We start from the raw sequence: 21,695 nt of genomic DNA on the forward strand, positions 1-21,695 counted from the left end.
GCGGGCGGCCCCGGGGCGGGCGGGCGGCGCCGCAGGTGAGCCGGGTCGGGCCGGCCGGCTCGCAGCCCTGCGCCCGGGGCGCGCGGGTTGGTCCGGGGCTGGGCGTCCGGGGGCGGGGCGCGTCTCCCCGGGGACCTGCTCCGGGCCGCGGCCCCGCCCCCCGCGCCCGGGCGGGGCGGGCAGCGGCCCCCCGCGGCGGGGCTGGCAGCCGAGGCGCGCACTGCACCCCGGCGCCCGCCGTCGCCGCTCGGTCCCCGCGGCCCGCTGGCCATGGCCTCGGCCGCGCCCCCGCCCGGGGCCGAGAGGAAGCGCTGGGGCCTGGGCCGCCTGCCGGGCGCCCCGCGGGGCAGCGCGGGCCCCGCCAAGAAGTGCCCCTGCGCGCTGGAGCTGGACGAGGGCGGCGCGCCGGGCAGCGCGCTCTACGCGCCCGTCGCGCCCCCCGGCGTCCCGGGGCCCGCGCCCCCCGCGCCCCCCGCGCCCCCGGCCTTGGGCGACCCGGGCGCGCGGCCGCCGGTGAGCCTCGACCCGCGCGTCTCCATCTACAGCGCGCGGCGCCCGCTGCTCGCGCGCTCCCACCTCCAGGGCCGCGTCTACAACTTCCTGGAGCGGCCCTCGGGCTGGCGCTGCTTCGGCTACCACTTCGCCGTGTGAGTGCGGGCGCCCCACCTGCCGCCCGGCCCGCCCCCCGGCGCGCGCGGGCCAGGCCCAGGGCAGGCGCGGGGCCATGCGGGCCCACCCTGGAGGGACTCCTGGGAGGGGGAGGGGAGCGCCCCGCGCCTGCCCAGGCATGTGTGCCAGGAGGGAGGCCGCTGGCGAGGGGTGCCAGCCAGAAGTTGGCTCCACTCCTCGGGAGGGACGGTCCGGGTGCTAATCCTTCTGGGAAGCCGGTGTGCCCGGGGCGGGCCCTGGGGCGAGGGGGAGAATCCCCAGGAGGGCAGGGCCTGGGTCCTGCTGGCGCAGCAACCGCGCCCACCCTGGGCTCCCTGCAGGCCCGCCATGGGGCATCCCTGGTCAGCCCGGGCGGGACTGCCCTGCAGGCCGGCAGGGCCCGGGGCTTGCTGAGGGCCGGCCGGGCAGCCCGGATGCTCGTGCGGTCGTGCCGCGAACCGAGTTAGCCCGTGAAGACCTGGAGGACCAGCTTCCTGCCGTCCATCAGGGGAGGCAGGCCCGCGGGGGGCACCTGCCCCAGCCAGCCGGGCGCTGTGGCTGTGGCGCGTGCCCGAGCAGGGCAGGGCGCTGCCTTTGGTCAGGGCAGGGGCACGAGGAGGTCACCTCTAAGGCCGCCCCCACAGTCCTGCTTCCTGGCTGCCGGCCAGCGGCCTCGGTGTGGTGTGGCTGGGGGCTGCCGCCCGGCGGTGCACCCAGGGGTGGCCTCCTGTGTCCTGTAGTGGGTGCTGGTCCTTGCGCCGAGGCCAGCTGTGGCATCAGGGCCCTGATCCTCGCCGCGGAGCTCAGCCCCAGGGGACAGTGGCGTCTGGCCCTGCTGCCTGGGGCCTCCTCGTGGGGAGGAGAGGCGGCTGCTCCCTGTTGCTCCGCTGGGTGCAGTGGTCCTGGAGGGACTGGTCGTCCTCGCAGCGGGCAGTGTCGGGTCCCAAGCCCTGCAGGGGTCACGGCTCCCCCACCTCCTGGCCGGGTGTCTGAGGGGGCCCGAGCGGGGGTGGTCTGTGGGGTCCCTGCCTGGTCTCGGGGCGAGCCCCTGTGCAGTGGCCGGAGCAGCCGCCGAGGGCCCACCTGGCCACCTGCCTCCTCCTCCTCCTTGGGGGGCCTGCTGGGCCTCAGACTCCCAGAGATGCTCAAGGGTGGAAGAGGCCAGGTCCGGAGAAGGCCCTGCCCAGCCGCCCGAGCACCAGCGCCAGCCCTGGGGGCAGCCCAGGCGGCCGGCAGTGCCGCTGGGCCGGGGCGGAGGCGGCCGGGGTGCAGGCGGGCGGTGGCGGGCGCACTGGGCGCGAGGAAGGGGCCGGCCCGAGAGGAAGTCCCTGCTTGCGCCGCTGTTCTTCCTGCTCTGGCTGCCTGGCGCTCGGAAGTTTGCTCAGCGGAGCTGGCCGTCGCTTGGCTCCGGGGCTGGTGGGACAGCTGCGGGACAGGCCGACCGCGGCCGGGGCTGGAGCGGGGAGGGACGCGTCTCAGGGTGGGCGGCCGTGTGACCCGGGGGTGGACACCTGCCCGTCCCCCGTGCGGGGGGCCAGAGGCCGACCCTGGCCGGGGTGGGGGGCAGGCTGGCTGGGGCCCGGGAGGCTGCCCTCGGCCCCGCTGGCTCCTGGAGGTTGGCAGGGCCAGCTGTGGCGTCTCGCAGCCTCTCGAGGGCAGCTGGCCTCCAGGTGGGGACGGCACGGCCGCTGCCCGCAGCCCCTGGACGGGGCGGATGGTGTGCCCTGGCCCCGCAGTCGCTGCAAGCGCGCCCCAGCGCCGCCGTGGTGAGGCGGGCAGGGAGGCCAGCGGGCAGGCGTCCTCGTGACCCGAGGCCTGGCCGGGCTTCCGGCCGAGAAGTCGGGCCCGGCCCCGTGGTGGGTGACCCGCCGGCCTGCTCGCCAGGTCGCTGGGGAAGCAGCCAGGATATCCTGCTCCCTCCTCGTGGGGAACCCCGCTCTGGCCCTTCCTGTGCGCCGGGGTCAAGGAGCAGGACGCCCTGCCTGCTCCCGCTTCCTGCCCCCGTGCCCGCAGTCCTCTTCCGGGCCAGGCCGGGGCGAGGCAAGCGGGGGCGGGCCAGGGGCGAGGAGCAGGTGGGAGCGGGGCCAGGTACCCCTAGCAGCTCCGCCAGTCCTCAGGGGGCGGGAAGGAGGCTGCCCCCACCCCTGGCGAGGGGATCGTTACCGGAGCCCGAGGACCCCTCTCCTCCCCCCCAGGGGAGCCTCTGCCTTCCTCAGCGCCTCCTCCCTGCCCCCCACTGCACATCTGGCCCCGCAGCCCCCCTCCTGTGGGCCCCCCCCCGCCGCCGCTCCTCTGCCTCAGTTTCCCCCGCAGGTGCAGGGGCACAGTGCTGCCTCGGGGGCTGCGCAGACCCGCGCGTGGGTGCGGCTGAGAAGAGGGGCTGGGGGCCGGCCTGAGTGCAGCCCCCGCCCCGTGACCCCCTGCCTGGCTCCAGACCGCAGCGGCCGTGGGGCGCACCTGCTGGTTAATCATTGACGAGCGGGAGCAGCGGCCTTTGTCTGAAGCCTTTCAAAAGCGGGGCGGCCAGCGCGCAGGCCGCTTGCCGCCTCTGGCCTGGTGCTGCCGGCTGCCCCCAGGCTCAGGCCCTGCAGACCCGTCCGCCTGCTCCCCAGCCGTGGCTCCCGCTTCTCTGTGTCCCTTCCCTGAGCCTGGCCCCGCTCAGCCTGCTGCCCATGGACCCCTCACCACCACCCTACCCCGTCTTGCGCCCAGGGGGCCCAGGTGGAAGGGGCTCGGCCTGCTCAGTCTCCGCAGCGTGCACCCCTGTGGCGTCTGCACCCCTGTCCACGGCTCCTCTGGGACAGCCCGGCCTGCAGCCAGCGCCTCGGGGGCTGTGGGTGGGGGCGAACTTACTTCATGTGCCCCTGGGCGGCCAGCGTGCTGGGCGAGGCACCACCCACGAGGACCCCCAGCAGCCCTCTCGGTGGCCGGCTGGCGCGAGCCTGTGCGTGTCTTGGCCAGGGCCCGGGCTCGGGCAGTGCATATGGCCACTCAGGCCTCGAGGACCTGGGACTCCGTCCCCACAGGACGCAGCCTCCGCAGGGCCTGGCCTCCCTGTGCCCCCGGCCGCCACCCTCCCTGGCCCTCCTGGCTAGTCCTGAGGGGCTCTGGCCAGTCAGGATTTGGTGCTGGGCCTGGGGCTTCCCTGACACTGGGCATGCGAGGCCCAGAGTGGCCTGGCCCAAGCCTGAGGCCTCGGGTCTGACCTGGCTTCTTGAGGCCAGATGCGGCTGCTCTGGCCTGCAGCCTGGTCCGGGCCCCCGAGCCACAGGGGTTGGAGCCTGTGGCTGCCACCTTGGCCAGTGCTGGCCCCTGGGCAGAGGTGCTCTGGCCAAGGGGCAGTGGGCAGATAGACGGTGGACGGTGGGCACGTGGACAGGGGAGATGAAGGCCGCAGTGGTGGACGAGTGGGTGGTGGGTGGACAAGTGGCCGGGCGGGCAGGTGGGAGGGGCCGGGAGCGCCAGGGAGCCATGGACAGCTCAGTGGCTGAGGATCCCGCTGGCAGCTGCCGGGGGGGCCAGGGAAGGTGGCCCAGGGCCTTCGGAGTGTGGGGCCAGGAGGGTTTCAGGAGCCCTGTGCGTGTTCCTGGCTGCTCCCTGCCCTGGCACCTGCTGGGCAGTTGGCCTCGGTGTGCCAGGAGAGACCCGGCCCTATCTCACTGGCTGAGCAGGGTAGAACATGCCGTGAGCAGGCCCGGCCCGCAGCCAGCAGTGGGGCTGCTGCCCCCCCATATCCTGGATCGGGGCTCAAGGTCCTGCGTCAGCCCCATGAAGGCACGGCACCTCCCGGGCTGCGCTGGAATGTTCTGGCTGCCCTTGGCACGGGGTGGGGGCCTGGGCCTCACTGGCCTCATCCTGGGTGCTCTTATCAAGGCCTCTGCTGGGCCTGGGCCTCAAAGTTGGGCCGCCTTGGCGGGCGTCCACAGGCCTCCCGGCCTTTTCAGGGGGGTGCACATGGCCACTGCAGCTCCCCCGGTGCGGCCCCGGCCACACGGCCCTTGTCCCGGGGCCCCCCGGGGGCAGGGTCCGAACCCGGATTGGTGCCACTCCAGGCTCCGCGTAGTGACCCCCTGGGAGGGTGAGCCCACGGCTGGCAGCGGGGGGCTGCTTCCCAGGAAGTGCTCTGCAGTCTGCGGGGGGGACAGCAGGGGTGCTGGGGGGGGCGCCTGGCCCGGGACCCTGTTCCCAGGCGACTGGGTTTTATTTATTTAATGTGGGCTCAGGGCACGAGCTTGTCCCCGCAGCAGGCAGCACTGCTGAAAGTGGGCAACAAGACAGACTGGCCAGGGCGGCTTCAGGGAGGGAGGCCACGAGCAAGCGGGGTCCCCCTGCTCACCCCGGGGTGCGGTAGGGGTGGCAGGCAGGAAGTTTTTGGTTGTTTAATCATTTTTGAATGAAAATAAGCGATAAGGTCCCCGAGGGTCCTGGGCTGAGAAGGCCAGGTGGGGTGGTGCGTGTGCTGTGCCCCGTCCTGCCCCTCTCTGCAGGGGTCCACAGGCCGGGTCTGAGTCGGTGGGTGGGTCCTTGGGGTCACGCAGCTTGCTAATGCGGGGGACACGCACCCCCCTCACCCAGGGGTGTGGGCCCAGGGCTGCTGGTGGGGGCCAGGCGGCTGAGAAGGGCCCTCCCTCCCTCCCCAGGCCCCGTGAGCCTCCCGTCTGCCTGGATGCCCCTGGATGCCTGGGCCGAGCCAGGATGTGGGGCGTTGTGGGGACTGCGGCCAGCCACGCTGCTGTGCCTCCTCCCTCCGCACTGCGGCTTCCCAGCCCCCGGCCCGGCCTCTCCTGAGCCTCCCTGAGGCCACGGGCACACTGCCCTGCAGCTGGGCGCCTTCGGGGGCGGGCGGGGCGGCTCACGTGCGGTGCCCGGGGCTGGGAAGGTCATCTCCCGCTGGCAGGTTCTGGATCAGGGTGGTTCCTGGTGGCACCTGCCGGCTTGTAACCTGAGCTCCCCAGTCCTGGGATCACAGGGTGGGGGTGGGGGCCCTTTCCTCCCCGGGGGGCGCGTGGGCCGGCCCGCCTGTCCCTGGGATGGGGCCGGGTCCGCGGTGGGTGTCGGGGAGGCAGGTGCGGGGAGGCCGGTGCTGGCAGTGTCCCTCTGGCCCGGCCTCTCCCGCGCCGGGGGTGGGGCTCTCGCATGGACGTGGTGTGGGGGACAGCCCGAGGGCCTGGCTGGGTCCCGCTAGGTGTGGGGCAGCGCGGGGTCCTGAGAGCCCAGCCAGCGCCCAGCAGGCACCCGGCACGTGCTCCCGCTCCAGGGCTCAGCCCGCCTGTGCCCCCGGCCCCTTCGCAGAAGGTCTCAGTCCTCTTTATCGAGGGCCGATGGGCAGGAGGAAACGGCTGAGGTGTTTACAGCGCGGTCAGAGTGGGTTTGACACGCACAGACCTCCTGCACCACCCTAGCAAAGACAGGCAGACCCCGGAGCACCCCTGGAAAGCCGCCTTTCCACCCCCGGTCCCGTCTCCGTGGGTCTGTTTCGCAGACGTTTTTGATGGCGGTGCCCATGCTACGTCTGGGCCCTCAGCACGTTTGGGCTCGTTGCTTGTGTCAGTGCTCAGCCCCCTTTTCACCGCTGCGTAGTACTCCACCGGCCGACGGACCACGTGCACTCAGCCAGCCCCCCGGGGGGCATCCCCGCTGTGCCCACTTGGGTTCTTAAAGGAGGGCTGCGGGCGTCTGTGTAGACCTGTGTGAGGACACGCGTGGGGGTGGGGGGTGGGGACGGGGGAGAGGTTCCACTGTGGAGCCTTCAGGGGACCCGCCGTGGGGGTCTGTCCCCACATCCTCCGGGCCCCTCACTTGGCAGCATGGCTGGGGTGCAGTGCTGGGAGTCCCAAGTCCTGGGAGGTGCTGGGGCAAATGGGGGCACTTGCGGGGGGCACGGGACACTCGTGCGAGCTGCCTCTATGGAGCCCCTGCACAGCCCTGCGCCAACCTCGGTCACAGGTGGGGAAGCGAGGCAGGGCGCCCGGGAGCCCACCGCGGACTGAGTGTGTGCGCTGGCCCAGCGGGGCGCCAGCTTCCGGGACACTGAAGGGGCGACTGGATCCTGCCCCCCTGGAGATTCCACGGAGGCCGGCGCGGGGCGGGCAGTGCGGGCGAGGCCTGGTCGCTGCGGGCTGAGTCCCGCGCCTGGCGCAGAACAGGGGAAGCCCGTTTCCACGGAGGCCCCCGGGGGCTTCTTTCCTGTGCTGGGCCCTGTGGCTGGGCCGGAGGCTCCTCTCCCGCTGCAGCGCGTTCGCCGTGTCCCTCCGGCCGTTGGCAAAGGCCTGGGGAGGCGCTTTGACACTTTGCCAACGGCCCCTTTCTCCTGGGCTGTCGCTGCCCATGGGGTGCCCTTGCCAGCTGGCAACCTTGCCTGGTGATCTTGCCAGCTGGTGACCTTGGCGGCTGTGACCTTGCCAGCCCGTGCCCTTGCCTGCGCGGCTCCCGCGGCCGTTACCCGGGGCCTCTGCTTGGGCCCCCTGCACGGTGGCCGGCCCTCGGCAGGGCTTCCACCCGGTGGCCTCTGTGCATTGTCACTGGCCCTGTCACTTCATCTCAGCGCTCACACTGTCCCTGCCAGCCCCCCACGCCCCCCACGTCCCCCACGCCTTCCCGCTGCTCACTCCCCAAGCCCTGGTGCCAGCCCTGCCCCTGGCTGACGCGGCCGGGCGGTGCCGGGTGCAACCTCTGCCACAGCTGCCCCTGAGGCCTGCGCCGGCGCGGGGAGGCCGCGGGTGTGGGCTGGACTCCCCGAGTGTCCAAGCACGGCCGCCTCCCTCCTCTCGGCCCCGGCGGCCCCTCTGGAAACATCGGGGCTGAGCTGCTCGTCGGGCCCCTCCCAGTCTGGCACTGCCGACCTGGCCTCAGAGGACGCCTGGCGATGCCCCCTCCAGGCCCCGCTGACCTCTGACCTGTCGCCGGGCACTGTTCCCGCCGATGCAGCCGGGGCCTTGCGCCACGCCTGCCTGGGGCCTTTGCCCGCGCCCCTCGGCGTGGCTCCCTCGCCGTCCCCGGACAGCCCCTCCCCGCGCTATTTCTGCCCGACCGCCCTGGCCCCGCGGTGTCCGCCGGCCCGGGCAGGCTCCCGGCAGTGCTGCGGGGGGCGGCTGCAGGCAGCGGTGCACGTGCTGCGCTTGCTGGGGTGCCCGCTGCGTCCAGTTTCCAGGACTGTCCTCGGGGCCAGAGTGGCCCTACTGGGGACCCAGTGTTGCTGCCCCCCTGCCCCCGTCCCAGCCAGTCTCTCTCCTTGATGGACGGCGGGTGGCGGTGACGGGGGCATGCTCCTGTGCCCGGCCGCGCTGGGCAAAGTGCCGACCTGCCGGGCCAGAGCTGACCCGGAAGGCGGAGGCGGAAAGGAGCTGCAGGGGCCTGAGCGGTCTTGCGCGGCCTGGCAGGGCCCAGGGCCCAGCTGGTTCTCCGTGGAGCCAGCCACGGCCCCTGAGAGGGGCTCCGGCCACGGCCTGCCCTGCTGCTCCGCGCGGGGCCTCCCGCACCCTCGGTGCCCCTCACCTGGGCTCCCTGCCCCCTGGCCTCCCTGCATCTTGATCTCCCAGCACCCTGGGGTCCCCACCCGCTGGGGTCCCTGCCCCTGGGGCCCGACGGGGGAAGACAGGACTTGCGTCAAGAGGCCCCTGACCCACCCCAGCCCTGCCCACGTCCGCCGGCCTCTTCCTCCGCGCATGCAGGAGCCCCGGTGACGTCGCCCTGCCTGCAGGCCGGCTGGGAGGAAGCTGGGGGTGGGGGGGGCTCTGGCCTCTGGCCAGCTGCCGAAAGAGGAAGCGCACTTCCTGGAGGGCACAGCCTCCGAGGTCGTGGCCAAGTGGGCGAGACCCCGGTCTCGTCCCGGGCGGTGGCGGGAGGAGCCCTGAGGTGCCCGCCATGCGCTGGGCCATCCGGCCGGCGAGACCCTGTCCTCAGCCACCGCGCCCCAGCCAGCCTCCCGGGGCGCTCCCCCTCTGGGCCCCGCAGGAAGGGCACAGGGCAGCCCGGCCTGCGGGGACGTCCTGGGCGCTGCAGGTGCCGGGGCCAGGGCTGGAAGTGAAGGGGATGCGGAGGGGCTGGGAGAGAGGGTGAGCCACTGGGCTCCCACAGGAGACGCTGGTAGAGCTGGCGGCGGCGAGAAGACCGTGCTGCCCTCCGTGCGGGTCTTCAGGGAGCCCTAAGACGTGAGACCCCCTGCCCTCCTCTGGCCTGCCTGCCCCAGGGGACAGCCTGAGTCCCGTGGGGGCTCTGGATGGGCCACGGGCACCAGAAAGATGGGGATCCACTCCCCTCGCTGAGGAGAGAATGGGCAGGGCCCCTCGACGGCCCGCCAGGCCCTGAGCTCCCCGGGCAGGAGAATCAGGGGCCACGTGGGGGCTGCGGCTGGCCCCCACCAGGAGGTGGCAGGGCAGGCCCTGACGCCCAGCACTGGCCACGTACTTCTGGTGGCTGCCTGCAGGCGGGCCGGGGGCCAGGGCGGCCAGCGTGGTTGGGTCCCCCAGACGGCCCGTCTCCAGCAGCTCCGTCTCCCCAAGGCCTGGGGCTGGGCCCCTGCGTCTGAGCGTGCACGCCTGAGCTTCCACCGCATGCCGGCCCCGGGCCGCTGTCTCCCACACCCTCCCTGGGCGGCCGGCCCGGAGCGGAGAGGCGCCGGGGCAGGTGCCTGCGGCCGGACACATGCCGGTCCAGCTCTGCCCCGGGCACTGCTCCCCGGCCGCGATAAGAGGCCCGGCCAGGGTATATTTAGCAGGTGCCGGAGGACAGGCTGAAGCGCCCGGGACATCCACCCCGGGCTCGTCCTCCTGAGCAGGACGGGGAGGCCTCACCACGCTCCCCGCCGGACCTGGAAGCTGGGATGGGGGACCCTGGGCTGTGGGCTTCTCGGGGCGCTGGCACAGAGGGCGGCCCCCCAGACAGGGTGTGGGGTGCGAGGCTCAGCACGCGGGCAGCGAAGGGCGAGCACAGCCTGAGGGCCGGGGCTCCACGTCGGTGAGCCCCACCCATCGTTTCTTCGGGGTGACGTCCTGCCCAGGCGGCGGGCAGAGCGGCCCCAGCCCCGTCTCTCTGCCTCCCGCTGAAGCCGTCCCCTGGTGCACCCCCAGCCCCCGACGCACCCCCTCTCCGGCTCTGGCTGAGGACAGCTGGGTGAGTGGGGCCCCGGGCTCTGCCCTCCACCAGCTCCTTGTCGCACAGGACGGGGTCTGGGCGGGACCATCCCAGAGTCCTTGGCGCCGGCGAGTGGCCACCGGCTTCCCGGGTGCCCAGCTGCGTCCCCCTTCCGGGAGCTCACTAAAGCCCCCGCTGCCCCTGGCGGGCCCCCCATGCTGAGGCTGGGGAGCTCGGACGGCCACGCTCTCCCTGTGGCAAACTGCTCCGCTCTTGCTAACTCCCTCCCTCCTCTCGGCGCCCCCCAGGCCCGGGCCCACCCCGTGGCTCCCGGCACTCCCAGTCTGCACCCCACCCGCGCCCCCTGCCACCGGGCCGGCCCCGCCTCCCGCCGCCACCTGGCGCGCTGCGCTGCTGATGTCCGATAACAGCGTCCTGGGCCTGCGGTCACGCTCCCGCTGCACCCACGCCAGGGACAAGCAGGCCATTGTCCTGGGCAGAGCCGCCGCCCTCCCGCTGACACTCCCGAAGCCTGGGGGGCCGGGGCCTCTGGGGCAGCCGCCTCCCCGCCCACCCGCCCCCGCCCTGTGCAGAGAGCGGGTCGGGATTCCTGCTGTCCTTGGGCCTGGTCTCCCCACTCCTCGGCAGGGGACCTGGCAGGGGCAGGAGGAGGGCGCCGGCCTGCGTCAGCCCCCAGGGCAGGGTCCTATCTCTGCAGAGGCGCCTGCCCCCAGGACGGGGGAGGACGGAGCTGCTGTTCCGTGATGCCTGCAACGCCCAGGTCACATGACGCGGCAGCCAGGGCCGCTCCGGGTCCCTGGTGCCGTGTGGCCCGGCGTGTGGGGAGCTGACCCCGGCTGCTGCCCCACCCCTACCCCTGTCTGTGTGGGTCTCCTGGGCGGCTCTGGCGCAGAGGCCTGGACCCCCGCGAAGTGCCCTCTAGGCCGACCTGGCTGCAGGAGCGCCTTCCCGGGCCCGGCCCGCTCTCCCTTCCTCCGGGCCCAGGCGCCGTCGGGGTCTCCCGCAGCCCAGCCATTGTTCCCTGGGCAGGCGCAGGCCCCTGGCCCCCGGAATCCGGCCCTGAGCTGAGCCTTGCGCTGTCTGTGGCCAGTTCTGACCTCTCAGGGGGCCTCGCCCCAGGCACGAAGCCCCAGCGTCGGCCCACGTCCCGTTGCTGATAAGGCAGCGCTGGCAGCTTCCGCAGCAGGGCTGGGGCGGTGAGGCTCAGACGCAGGGCTGTGGGCTTGGAGGAGGTGGCCAGGCCCCCAGGCCCCAGACCCTCAGGCCCCAGATCCCCAGACCCCCAGGCCCCAGACCCCCAGGCCCCAGACCCTCAGGCCCCAGATCCCCAGACCCCCAGGCCCCAGACCCCCAGGCCCCAGACCCTCAGGCCCCAGATCCCCAGACCCCCAGGCCCCAGATCCCCAGACCCCCAGACCCCCAGGCCTCCAGACCCCCAGATCCTCAGGCCCAGCTTCTAGACTGACCCCAGGCAGGCCCATGGGATGGCCCAGAAGTGCTGCTGGGCTCTGTCATGGCCTCCGCTCGGGAGGCGGGAAGCAGGAGGGAATCGGCCGTTCTAGGCTGTCCTGGCTGTGGAGCCTGGAGGCCATGGCGCTGGGCAGTGCTGACAGCAGGGCCTGTACATGTGGGCCCAGGCCCAGGCCCGGACGAGGCCCCGTCCTCCCCGCGCGTGTGTGTGGGTGGGGGGTCGCTGATGTGTGGGGTACGTGGTCAGGGCTGCCCATGACGGTGGGGCCCGGCGTCTTGTGGCTGGCTGTGGTCGGGGCCGAGCGCAGGCAGGCCCTGGGGGAGTGGACCCCCAGCCCAGGACACCTGCTGACCACGTAGGTGGAAGTGACCAGGTGTCTCGTGGCACTGTAGGCAGCCTCAGAGGCCAGGTGAGGGTCCCCTGGTTGCAGTAATTTCTGGAACCTTCTGTAGAAGCAGCTTTCTTCAGCGCTGTCTGGTGGGCCCCAGGGGCCCCCATCTGAGCCGGGACCACCCACCATCTCAGAGAGAAACCCGCCCTGCCCACCTCAGCCCCTGCCCGGTGACCGGTCTGCTCTCTGTCCCAAGGACCCCTGGACGTTTCATAGGAACAGGCCCCTTGGCGGCCCCTGTGTCTGTTGTAGGCTCTGGGGGCGCCTGGCGTTCCTGGGCAGGCGGGCGCTCACCTGGACTGGCCGTGGGGGTGCTGGTGGCGGCTGACACGTGTCCCTGTCCTGCAGCTTCCTCATCGTCCTGGTGTGCCTCATCTTCAGTGTGCTGTCCACCATCGAGCAGTACACCGCGCTGGCCACGGGGACCCTCTTCTGGATGGTACGTAATGGCACGAGGGGCGTGCTCCGGGGTCCCCCTGTGGGCGGCAGTGCACAGGGTGTGGGAGGTGTGGGGACCCCCACTCTGCTCCGCGGTTGCTGGATGTGACTGTTGAGCGGGCAGGGCAGGGCGTGGAGCCTGGGGCTGGTAGTCCAGGAAGGCTTCCTGGAGGAGGGGGCTTCTGAATTGCACAGGAGGGAAGGGGGACGTGGGTGTGGTGGGCAGGGACCTGCCTGCACTGTGGCCCTGGGCTTGGTTGACTCGTGACAAGGGTTGTTGCCGGTACGGGCACCCCACAAGTGTGCCAATCCCCACGACCCCAGTCTCCAGCCCCCGCTGGCCCTTGCTCCAGCCCCCGCTGGCCCTTGCCCCCGCCTGACCATGCTCCTGACCGCCAGCTGGTCTGAGGACGGGGATTTTCCGCACCGGCGGCCCGGCTCCGCAGCCTGTCTGGCCCTGTACCCCGAGAGTGGGTTAGAGGACCCTTCTGGAGCCAGCAGTGAGCCCTTGGGGACCGGGCACTAGTCCCCAAGGCCCACAACCGCCTGTGGGTGTCTGAGGCGCCTGCATCTGGTCCCCGCCCAGCCTTCCATGGCCCTGCCAGGCCCTGCACCCGGTGGCCACCCGGGGCCACACTGCTAGGTCCTGTGGTCAGCTGGGTCTCCGTGAGGGGCTGGGCGGGGGACGCTGGCCGGGCACCCTGGGCCAAGGCAGGGCGCTGGTGATGTGCTGGCAGGGCTGCATCTCTGAGGTCCAGGCGCCACCTGGTGGCTGTTCCTGGCACTGCGGGGTCTTCTCCGAGAGAAAGCAGGGTTCAGCAGGAGCCTGGCGGGAGGGCCGGCCCTGCACCCTCTGTCCTGTGGGCACCCGCCCCCCCGCCCCCCGAGCCTGCCGTGGCCCCAGAGACCCGCACTGCTCCCTTCTCTCACGCCAGACTCCTCCTGTGTCCCTGGAACCTTTTCCGCACAGCCATTGTGGGAGGGAAGACTGGGGGCTCCCTAGATGGGGGGGTCTGGTCTCGTGCCTATCCCTGGCCAGGCTTCCTGGGGGCCGCATCCTTGTGACGCAACCCGGGGCCTTCTTTGTCCCCTTCACTCTGCTTCCACGATCTGGACGTCAGCCACAGGAGAGCGAAGTGGCCTCTGGTTTCTTCTGACCTTGGGGCTGACAGGACCTGGGGTCACCTCAGACCCTCTGCCACCTCCCCCAGGTTCCCTGACCTGCGACAGCCCCCTGTTGCCCGGGCCTTTGCCTGCCTGGTGAGCCACAGGTCCCGCTTCTCCTCCGACTGAGACCCAGCCTGCCATGCCCTGCCCCCTGCGTCCCCATCCCTGCCCCTGCTTGAGCCCCCCGAGGGCGGGGGTCGCTTGTCCCACACGGCCAGGGCAGGCGTGGACACCCCTCCCTCCCGCTGCTGCGCCCAGGGCTACCCTGGGACAATGCGGGTCTGGGCCTCAGTTTCTCCACCCGCACAGTGGTGGGGTGGGCAGGGTGGCCATGCCGGTGCCCGAGGACTCCCGCACTCCTTGGCCGCCCGCACTTGGGCCCTTTGAGGTGGGTTTGAGCTGGCTGGTGGGCTGCCGCTGGGCAGCCGAGGCCGTCGGGCCGGGTTGCACGGGAGGCAGGCGAGCCACCCGCCAGGGGGCAGCCTCGGGGCAGATGTCCCGGGCCAGGATGGAGACGTGGCCAGGTGGGGGGCGTGTTTGCCGGGCGTCGAGGGCTTCTGGGAGGAAGGGGTGCTCGGATGAGGGACGGGCAGTGAGGGCCATGGGGCGGCGGGTGCGGGCAGGGCCGACCGGGGCGGTTGGGCCGGGGTGAGGCCCAGGCTGGGCCCTGCTGGGTGGCGGCCGGCTGAGGCCACCAGGTGGCGCTGTCGTCAGCGAAATGTGGGCTCGGCTGGCGGGGGCCCAGGAGAGCCCCGAGCACTGCAGGGGGCCCCGGAGGGGCCAGGAGGGCTCGCGGGGCCTCTGAGCACAGACACGTAGGACGGTGGAAAAAAATGGAAAAAGCCATTCCGAGCAGTTTCCCGGAGCCCCGCGCCCCTGCCTTTCCCGAGCCCGCGGGGCTGGTGCCAGGAAGCGGCCTCCCCTCGGGGGCGGGGGGCCGGCCGGGGGGATCCGGCCGCCTGCGGGGCCCGGAAGGACTTTGGGCGGAACCTGAGCACCCCGCGGGTCGGGTCTGCGGCCCGGGCCCCCACACTGGAGTGCAGCTCTCCCGGGGCCGGTCGCTCCCGGGGCCCCCATTGGCTCGCTGGGCGTTCCTGAGCCCCGAGGCCACGTGTGCACGTGTGCGTGTGAGCGCGCGTCCGCCCTGTGCACACTGCCACGTGCGCGTGTGTGTTCCCGGCCGCCGCGGCCTCCCTGGTGGGCCATGTGCCCTCCGCGGCCGTGGGCACCTCTGGGCCCGCCCTGCCTGCCCAGGTGAGGGCCCGGCCTTGGCCTCTGAAATCACAGCTGTGCCCCCCAGTCCTACACAAAGGGGGCGCTGGGAAGCCACAGGATGGGCCGAGCACCCCGGGGGGATTGTCCTGCGATGCCTGTGGTTAATCCCGGAGCTGCCAGAGGCCTGGGGGATGAGGTCATCGCTGCGCTTCCTCCCGGCTGCTGGGGCTCCCGGGCCCCCGCCGGCTGGGCCCCCGCCCCATCCCCCAGCCGGCCCCGTGCTCCTAGACTCCCACCCACCTGCCGGTGGTGCCACTGGGCCCCCCTTCTGCAGAGCAAGGGCCGTGCTGTCTCCCCGCCCCGGCTCCGTCTGCGCCCCAGCACCCCAGTCCTGCACGCCCCGCTGCCCGTGGCCGCAGCCCCCCTGCCGTCGCCCACTGTTCCTGCTCCCCCCCCCCCCCCCGCCCTGCTCCTCTCGTGGTCGCCCCGGCAAGTCCTCCTCAGCCCTCAGCCCCGCAGGCGAACTCCTACACGCCCCACCAAACCCACGCCTGCCCGGTGCTCGCCCGGACCCCATCCCCTGGGCTGGACCGTGAGCCCCGACCTCTGACCCCAGGCCCTCGGCTCCCCAACCAGGGAGCCCTCCCGGCCTTGGGGCCACCTCGCGGCTTCCTCGCGGCGTGTCCCCGCAGCCTCACGCTCCCTCCGCCGCCCTCCCCACGTGCCGCTTTGCCAAGGGACAGTCCCGCGGGCCTCGCGGGCCCCAGCCCAGCCGGGGTGCAGCCCGAGGGCCCCGACCGGCAGAGCAGCCGCCTCCCCCCCAGGCAGCTGCTGCGGGACAGCTGACATTCCGTGCGGGCGGGAGCTGCACCGAGGGAATCCGGGCTGTAACCAGAACCTTCCGCGGGGGCGCCAGGCCCGGCGTGGAGGGGCCCTCGGTGACACGTGTACTGAACAAAGGCGGCCTGTGTGAGGCCCAGCTTGGCGCTGTCTCCTCAGGCCGGGCCAGCACGTCCTCAAGCTTGTCTACAACACGTTTGTGGGTGGTGTGTTGTGTGTGTGATGTGTGGTGTGGCGTGTGTGGTGTGGCGTGTGTGGTGTGGAGTGTGTGGTGTGGAGTGTGTGGTGTGGTGTGTGTGGTGTGGTGTGTGTGGTGTAGTGTGGTTTGTGTGGTATGTGTGCTGTGTGTGCTGTGGTGTGGCATGCTGTGTGTGGTGTGGCGTGTGTGGTGTGTGTGTGTGGTGTGTTGTGTGTGCTGTGTGTGGTGTGGTGTGCTGTGTATGCTGTGTGTGCTGTGTGTGGTATGTGTGGTGTGTGGTGTGTGTGGTGTGTGGTGTGGTGTGTATGGTGTGTGTGGTATGGTGTGGTGTGTGTGGTGTATGTGGTGTGCTGTGTGTGGTGTGGTGTGGTGTGTGTGTTGTGTGTGGTGTGCTGTGTGTGGTGTGCTGTGTGTGGTGTGGTGTGGTGTGTGTGGTGTGTGTGGTGTGGTGTGTATGGTGTGTGTGGTATGGTGTGGTGTATGTGGTGTGCTGTGTGTGGTGTGGTGTGGTGTGTGTGGTGTGTGTGATGTGGTGTGTATGGTGTGTGTGGTGTGTGTGGTGTGGTGTGTATGGTGTGTATGGTGTGTGTGGTGTGGTGTGTGTGGTGTGCTGTGTGTGGTGTGGTGTGGTGTGTGTGGTGTGTGTGGTGTGGTGTGTATGGTGTGTGTGGTATGTGTGGTGTGGTGTGTGTGGTGTGCTGTGTGTGGTGTGTATGGTGTGTGTGGTATGTGTGGTGTGCTGTGTGTGGTGTGGTGTGGTGTGTGTGGTGTGCTGTGTGGTGTGGTGTGGCGTGTGTGTGCATGTGGCGTGTGTGGTGTGTTGTGAGTGTGTGGTGTGTGGTGCGGGCGTGTGCGCTGTGCCGGGAACTGCAGGGCCTGAAACCTCCCCGAGCGGCATAAGCAGATCCCGTGTGGGGCCCGCTGAGGAGAGCTGGGCCGGGGCGCCTGCCCTCTGGGGGCTCCCGCCCTCCCCCCGGCGAGACGGAGACGGGGCGGCCCTGGACCGGGCCGAGGCGGGGGAGGCCGAGAGCAGGGCTGTGCCGCCCCTGCCCAGTGGAGCCGCCAGGTGGGCTCTGCCCGTCTCCAACGCGCCCCCTTCCCGGCCACGGGCTGTGGGGTGGCGGGGCGTTGGGGGCATCGGGGGCGCGGCGCCCCCAGGTATCTGGGGTGTCTGGGTGGTCTCTCGCTCTCCAACCCCCGGCCCCTCCTCTCCCCTTTTCTGAAATTGTGATGATTCGGCTCCAGGTAACCCGAGCCGCGGAAGGCTGGGGCGCGAGTGGTTGGGGACCCCCTGGGCCCGGGGTGGGCGCCCCTCTGGCCCTCGGAAGGCGGTGCCCGCGAGGTGCGCACGTGCCCGGGCCTCCCCCCACGCCTCCAGGGGCGGCCCCCCCGAGTCTGCAGCTCCCGCCAGGCCCCTGCTCTTTCCTCTCCCGCCCGCCGCAGCCCCCGGCCTGGCCGGGAACAAAAGTCAGACGCGGGAGGGGGGCCTGCGCTGCCGCGCCCCTCCAATCCAACGTGGCGGGATTAGGGCCGCGGCGCCCGCGGGACAGGTGCTTCCTTTATGCTTGGGGCGTCGCGGCCCCACGTTGCTGCCGCGCGGGGGTCTCGGGTGGGGGCGGCTGGCACATCTGACCCGGCCAGCTGGAGCGCCCGGGGCGCGGGCAGCAGCTGACATAACACGGCCCCAGCAGACCGCGCGGGGGTGGCACGGCTCTCGGCGCGGGGTCCTGGTGCGGGGATGTTGTGGGGAGAAGAGGATGGGCCGGGCGGGGGCTGGGCGGGCTCCCGGCTCTGGCAGCTGCCACCAGGGCCAGTGGCCCGGAGCAGTGCCCTGTGGGCAGGGCGGGGGCAGGCAGGTACGTGTTGCGTGGTTTGGAATCAGGTCTCTGCCCCCCAGGTCTCTGCCATGTGGAGGAAGGGGACTCGGTGCCCTGGGGAGTCAGGGGCTGCCCGTGCCCGGCCCCAGCCCCTGTGCCTGTGCGCAGCGCCTGCGCCCCTCAGCAGAGCTCAGAGCGGAGGGCAGCCCCTCTGCTCCCTGCCCCTTGTCCAAGGCCATGGTGGCGGGCGAGCGGGGCCTCGGGCAGGGGCCCACTGACCCCGGCCAGGGCTGCCTGGCCCGCTGCGGGAACTGGGCTGTGGGCACCCCGGAGCCAGACACCCCTGGCCCGGGGACCATGGCATGGGGCCCCGAATTTGTGTCTTCCAGTCAGCCCAACCACCCCAGGAAGCCTCCCTGAGCTGGGCCAGGCGGGGCCCCTGGTCACAGTGTGGGGAGCTGATGGGGAGGCGCCTGCGCCCAGGCTGAGAAGCGGCCAGCTCGGCGCCCGCGGGCTGGGGCAAGCCAGTCACGGGCCGCGGCGACGCGTCTGAGCAGGCGGGCCGGGCGACGGCTGCATCCAGTCAGGAGGGCCAGGGAGCCGGGCAAGGGTGGCCTGGGGTTCAGTCTCCTGAGGGCCGGGTCCCTCTGCAGGCCGCCGCCTGGGCCTGGCGGGAGGGTCAGGGCGCTGCGGCCTGCTTGGGGTGGGGACTGGGCCAGGGTCTGCCGCCCAGTTCTCGGTGTGCGCACACTGAGAGGCTCGTGGCCACTGCCGAAGTCTGGCCATCACCACAAAGCGCCCTGGCTGTGCTGTCGGGAGGGCCCAGGGCCCCCGTCAGGCCCGCTGAGATCCCCGAACACCCTCCTGTGCTCATAATGTCTCTCCTCATCTCAGCACAAAGCGCCTTTCAAGCACGGGGCCCGGCCCGCAGGCCCGCCCTCTTGTCTGGGAGTTCTCGTTCCTCCCGTCTGAAGCCTCAGGCCCTGGGTCCACCGCAGGCCCTGGGTAGCCGGGCCCCCAAGGGGCTCTGGGGGTAGCTGGCGCCTCAGGGGCCGTGTGCGGCAGGCCCGGGGCCTGCAGGGCTCCCCTCTTTGTGGTCTCAGGGGGGCCACCTGGGGGTGTGCGCTCCAAGACCCCCATGCCTAGGCACATGCAGACAGGCTGGGGGGCCCGGACCCCCAGTCCGACCCTTTCCAGGCCCCAGGCTCTTCACGTGTGATGTGCAGTGAGCCCGTGGCCCACGTGGCATGGAGAACCTCGGCCTGGAGCTGCGAGCCAGCATGGGAGGTGGTGGGTCATGGCCTCCTCCTTGGGGTGCAGAGAAGGTGGGGTGCTGGGCTGGGTGGGTTGGGGTCAGCGTCCTTGATGGGAGCCAGTGACCTTGAGCAGACTTTGGTTTCGGCATCGGAACATTCTGAAATCCACAGCAGACAGACAGACCTGGGTCTGCTGTGCCGCCGCCTCGACCTCCACGGGCACGGTGGCTGCGGCGTGTTGGCTCAGCTGACCCGGGTGCCACCGCGCTGGACGGGACTCAGCACACGCCGCTGGCTCCCGATGCGCCGTCACCTGCAAGTATCCTCCTGCCCTTGGGAACCCCTCCCACCCTTCCCGTGCACGGTGACCTTGACCACCTGTCAGTAAGGGTAGTTTGCATTTTCCGGAGCTTTCTTTCAGTGGAGTCACACACGGGTGTAGTTTCTGTCTGGCTCCGCTCCCTGCACATTGTTTTTTTGGGTTCATCCAGGCGTGTCAGTGTATCAGCATTCCACTCTTTTTCATGGCTGCGTAGTATTCCACTGGATCGCTGTGCCAGTCTCGGTTTCTTGCATGTCGCCTGCATTTGGATCGTTTCTGTTTGGAGCTACATTTGCGTCCAAGTCTCTGTGGGCACATGCTTGGGTGGGGGGTTGGATAACAAGACAGGTGTTTATTAACTATTTGAGAAACCCACAGACCATTCTCCAAAGCCACCGCACCAGGTTGCATTCCTGCCGCAAGTCCCCGCACCCCCCACATCCTCGTCGGCGTTGGGGGCGGTCGGCCTCTGCAGCCGCCCAAGCTGACCGTGTCCCTGTCGTGTCCTGACTGACGCGGCCGCCGCCTTCCCGTGCGCCCATTCCGAGGCCATGGAACTCCTCCGGGGAAGCGTCTTTTCGAATATCCCCCCCGGCCCCTTTAAAATGGAGCTGTTTGCCATTTTATGACTGAACTGCGAGTCGCCTTTATCACCTCCGAGGACAGGCACGCGCGTCTGACAAACAGCTCCCCGTCGGCGACTCACCTTCGGCAGGCTGAGCGCTCTCGGTTGCAGCGTCGTCAAATTTGTTGCTTTTTCTCTTTTTCCTTGTTCTGCCTTTGACGTTGCTTAGCACACCCCTGGCGACGGAACTTCCCTTCGCGTTTTCTTTTGGTGTGTTCGTGCTTCGGGTGGCTTCTGCCCTCTGGCCAAGCGCGGGCCGCGGCACGAAGCGCTTCCGGGAAGGCCCATCGTGCTCTGTTGCAACCCAGCTTGTCCTGGCGGTCAGGCCGGGGCTCGGCAGGGCCTGGGCTGCCGCCTGTCGGTGCGTCTGGGTGCCGGTGCCGCCATGCCCCGGCCATGCAGCGCCCGAGAGACCTCGAGGCCGAGCCGTGCGTCCTCGCTGTCCCGGTGGTTTTGTCTTTGCGCGTCCACGCGTTAGGGGCGACGGCCGGTTTTCACGAGGAGCCTCGTGGGATGGCGCTGGGGTGACCCTGACCCCGGAGGCCTCCTGGGGCCTCCGCCTCTCCGGGCCGCATCTCCCGCGCAGACGCGCACGCGTGTTGACCTGGTGCCCGTTCCCGGCGGGGCCGGTGGCGCGTCTTGGTGACGGATTCTGAGCGCGCGTGGCGGGCGCTGGGAGCCGTGGCGGGCTTGGCGCGTCGCGTCTGTCTTCCGTCCCGAGCCTGTCCCGACTCCGTTCCTGGTCCCGGGGGCTCCTGTGGGCCCCTGCGCTCCGCCTCGAGACGTGCCTCCCGAGGTGAGCAGCCGTCCCCCTGCGCCCGCACGCCGCTTCCCTTTCCCGCCCGGCTGCCATGCGGCTGGGCGAGCACCAGGGCCCACCCTGGTCGAGGGGTGTTGGGGAAGCAGGGGTCTGACTCAGGCGCTTCCTTTGCAGTCTGCGAGGGCAGCCGTGGTCTGGTGCCTGCCCCTTCTCACGACCCTGGGCACCTTTTTAAAAAGCATCCACATGCCGGAAGTTTCTGAGTTGGCTGCCGCCTCCCTGACTTGCTCCCCTCCGCCGGACCGCGGCCTTTGCGGGGCTGGCTGCTCCCCCAGGTGCGGGCCGGGGGCAGCGTGTCCACCTCGCAGCCTGGGTCTGGGCCCCTGCCCACCCCCTGCCCCGCCCGGCCCCTGGTCAGCAGTTTCCGTCCTGAGGCTCTGCCTTTTCCAGAACACCCTGTGAGGGACGTGGCCTGGCTCCTCTCCGGCTGCGGGCCTTTGAGCCTGGTCCACGCGGGCTGGCGCTCAGGCCTGTCTTCCCTTCCACTTGCGGCATAAGAGGTGCCGGGGTTTGTTTATCTGTTCACAGGCTGACGCTTCCAGGTCGGGGCTGTGGGCATGAAAGCGCCCAGATCACAGCACAGGGCCGGGGGGGGGGCATCCTGTCCCCGGAGCCCCCCAGCCGGGCAGGGGATGGGGATGGGGTGCCGGAGGGTGGGGAGCGTGATGAGGGGGCCCGGTCGGCAAACTGCTCTCCACCATCACTCTGTTCCTCGCTCCGGTCCCCGTTGGTGGTGTTTTGGGGGACCCACAGCTGCCTCCCCCCGCTGATGCCCAGGGCTGTGTGGCTCTTGCTCCCCTTCTTACCCCCTCGCCCCAGTGGCTGCCCGGCTGCCGCCTTCGCGGCCTTCGGGGGCTGCTCCGCCACGGGGGCCGACAGAGCGCGGCTGTTAGCTGGCTGCGGTCGGGTTGGCGTTTTGCAAATATTTTCTCCCCCTCTGTGGCTTCCCTCTCCTTTTCTTTCCCCCAGTATCTTCCAAAAGAGCATAAGTTTTTAATTTTAATGAAGTCCAACTTGAAGAAAGCCTTCCCCGTTAGCGTCCGTGCTTCCGCGCTCCGAGAGGCATTTGCTGATCCTCGGTCTCGGCGGACGTGGCGCAGCCCCCACGCCCCGCGCGCCCGGGGTCCCGCTGCAGAGTGCGCCCCTCGGCGGGCGGGCGACAGGTGCGCACAGACGCTGCCCCCTCGCCGCCCCGTGCCGCCCCCACCCCAAGGCCTCCCGGGGCACACGCAGGCCCGTCGCCCGTGGCGTGCCCTCTCGGAAGCGTGGCCAGCCCGGCCCCGCGCCTTCCGCGAGCCTCAGCACCAGCGCTGCCTCTGAGCGCCGCGGACTGTGGCCCCACGGCTGGAGCGGGGCTCCGAGGCGCCAGCCGCTCCTCCGGGCCGGGTTGCTC

The 21,695-nt window shown here is 71.2% G+C and overlaps 1 protein-coding gene across 1 annotated transcript in view; it reads left to right on the forward strand.

The window, feature by feature from the left end:
* The first annotated feature begins 270 nt into the window (after positions 1-270).
* Positions 271-21,695, forward strand: part of KCNQ1 (potassium voltage-gated channel subfamily Q member 1) — a 169,727-nt gene continuing 148,302 nt past the window's right edge. Inside the window, exons 1-2 of the mRNA XM_037517354.2 lie at positions 271-647; positions 11,952-12,042. Of these exons, the coding sequence (XP_037373251.1) occupies positions 271-647; positions 11,952-12,042 (468 nt within the window). The remainder of the gene's footprint in view (positions 648-11,951; positions 12,043-21,695) is intronic.

Source organism: Talpa occidentalis, unplaced genomic scaffold, assembly GCF_014898055.3.
Source record: "Talpa occidentalis isolate TD23 unplaced genomic scaffold, MPIMG_talOcc4v2.1 talOcc4.17, whole genome shotgun sequence".
NCBI classification, from domain to species: domain Eukaryota; kingdom Metazoa; phylum Chordata; class Mammalia; order Eulipotyphla; family Talpidae; genus Talpa; species Talpa occidentalis.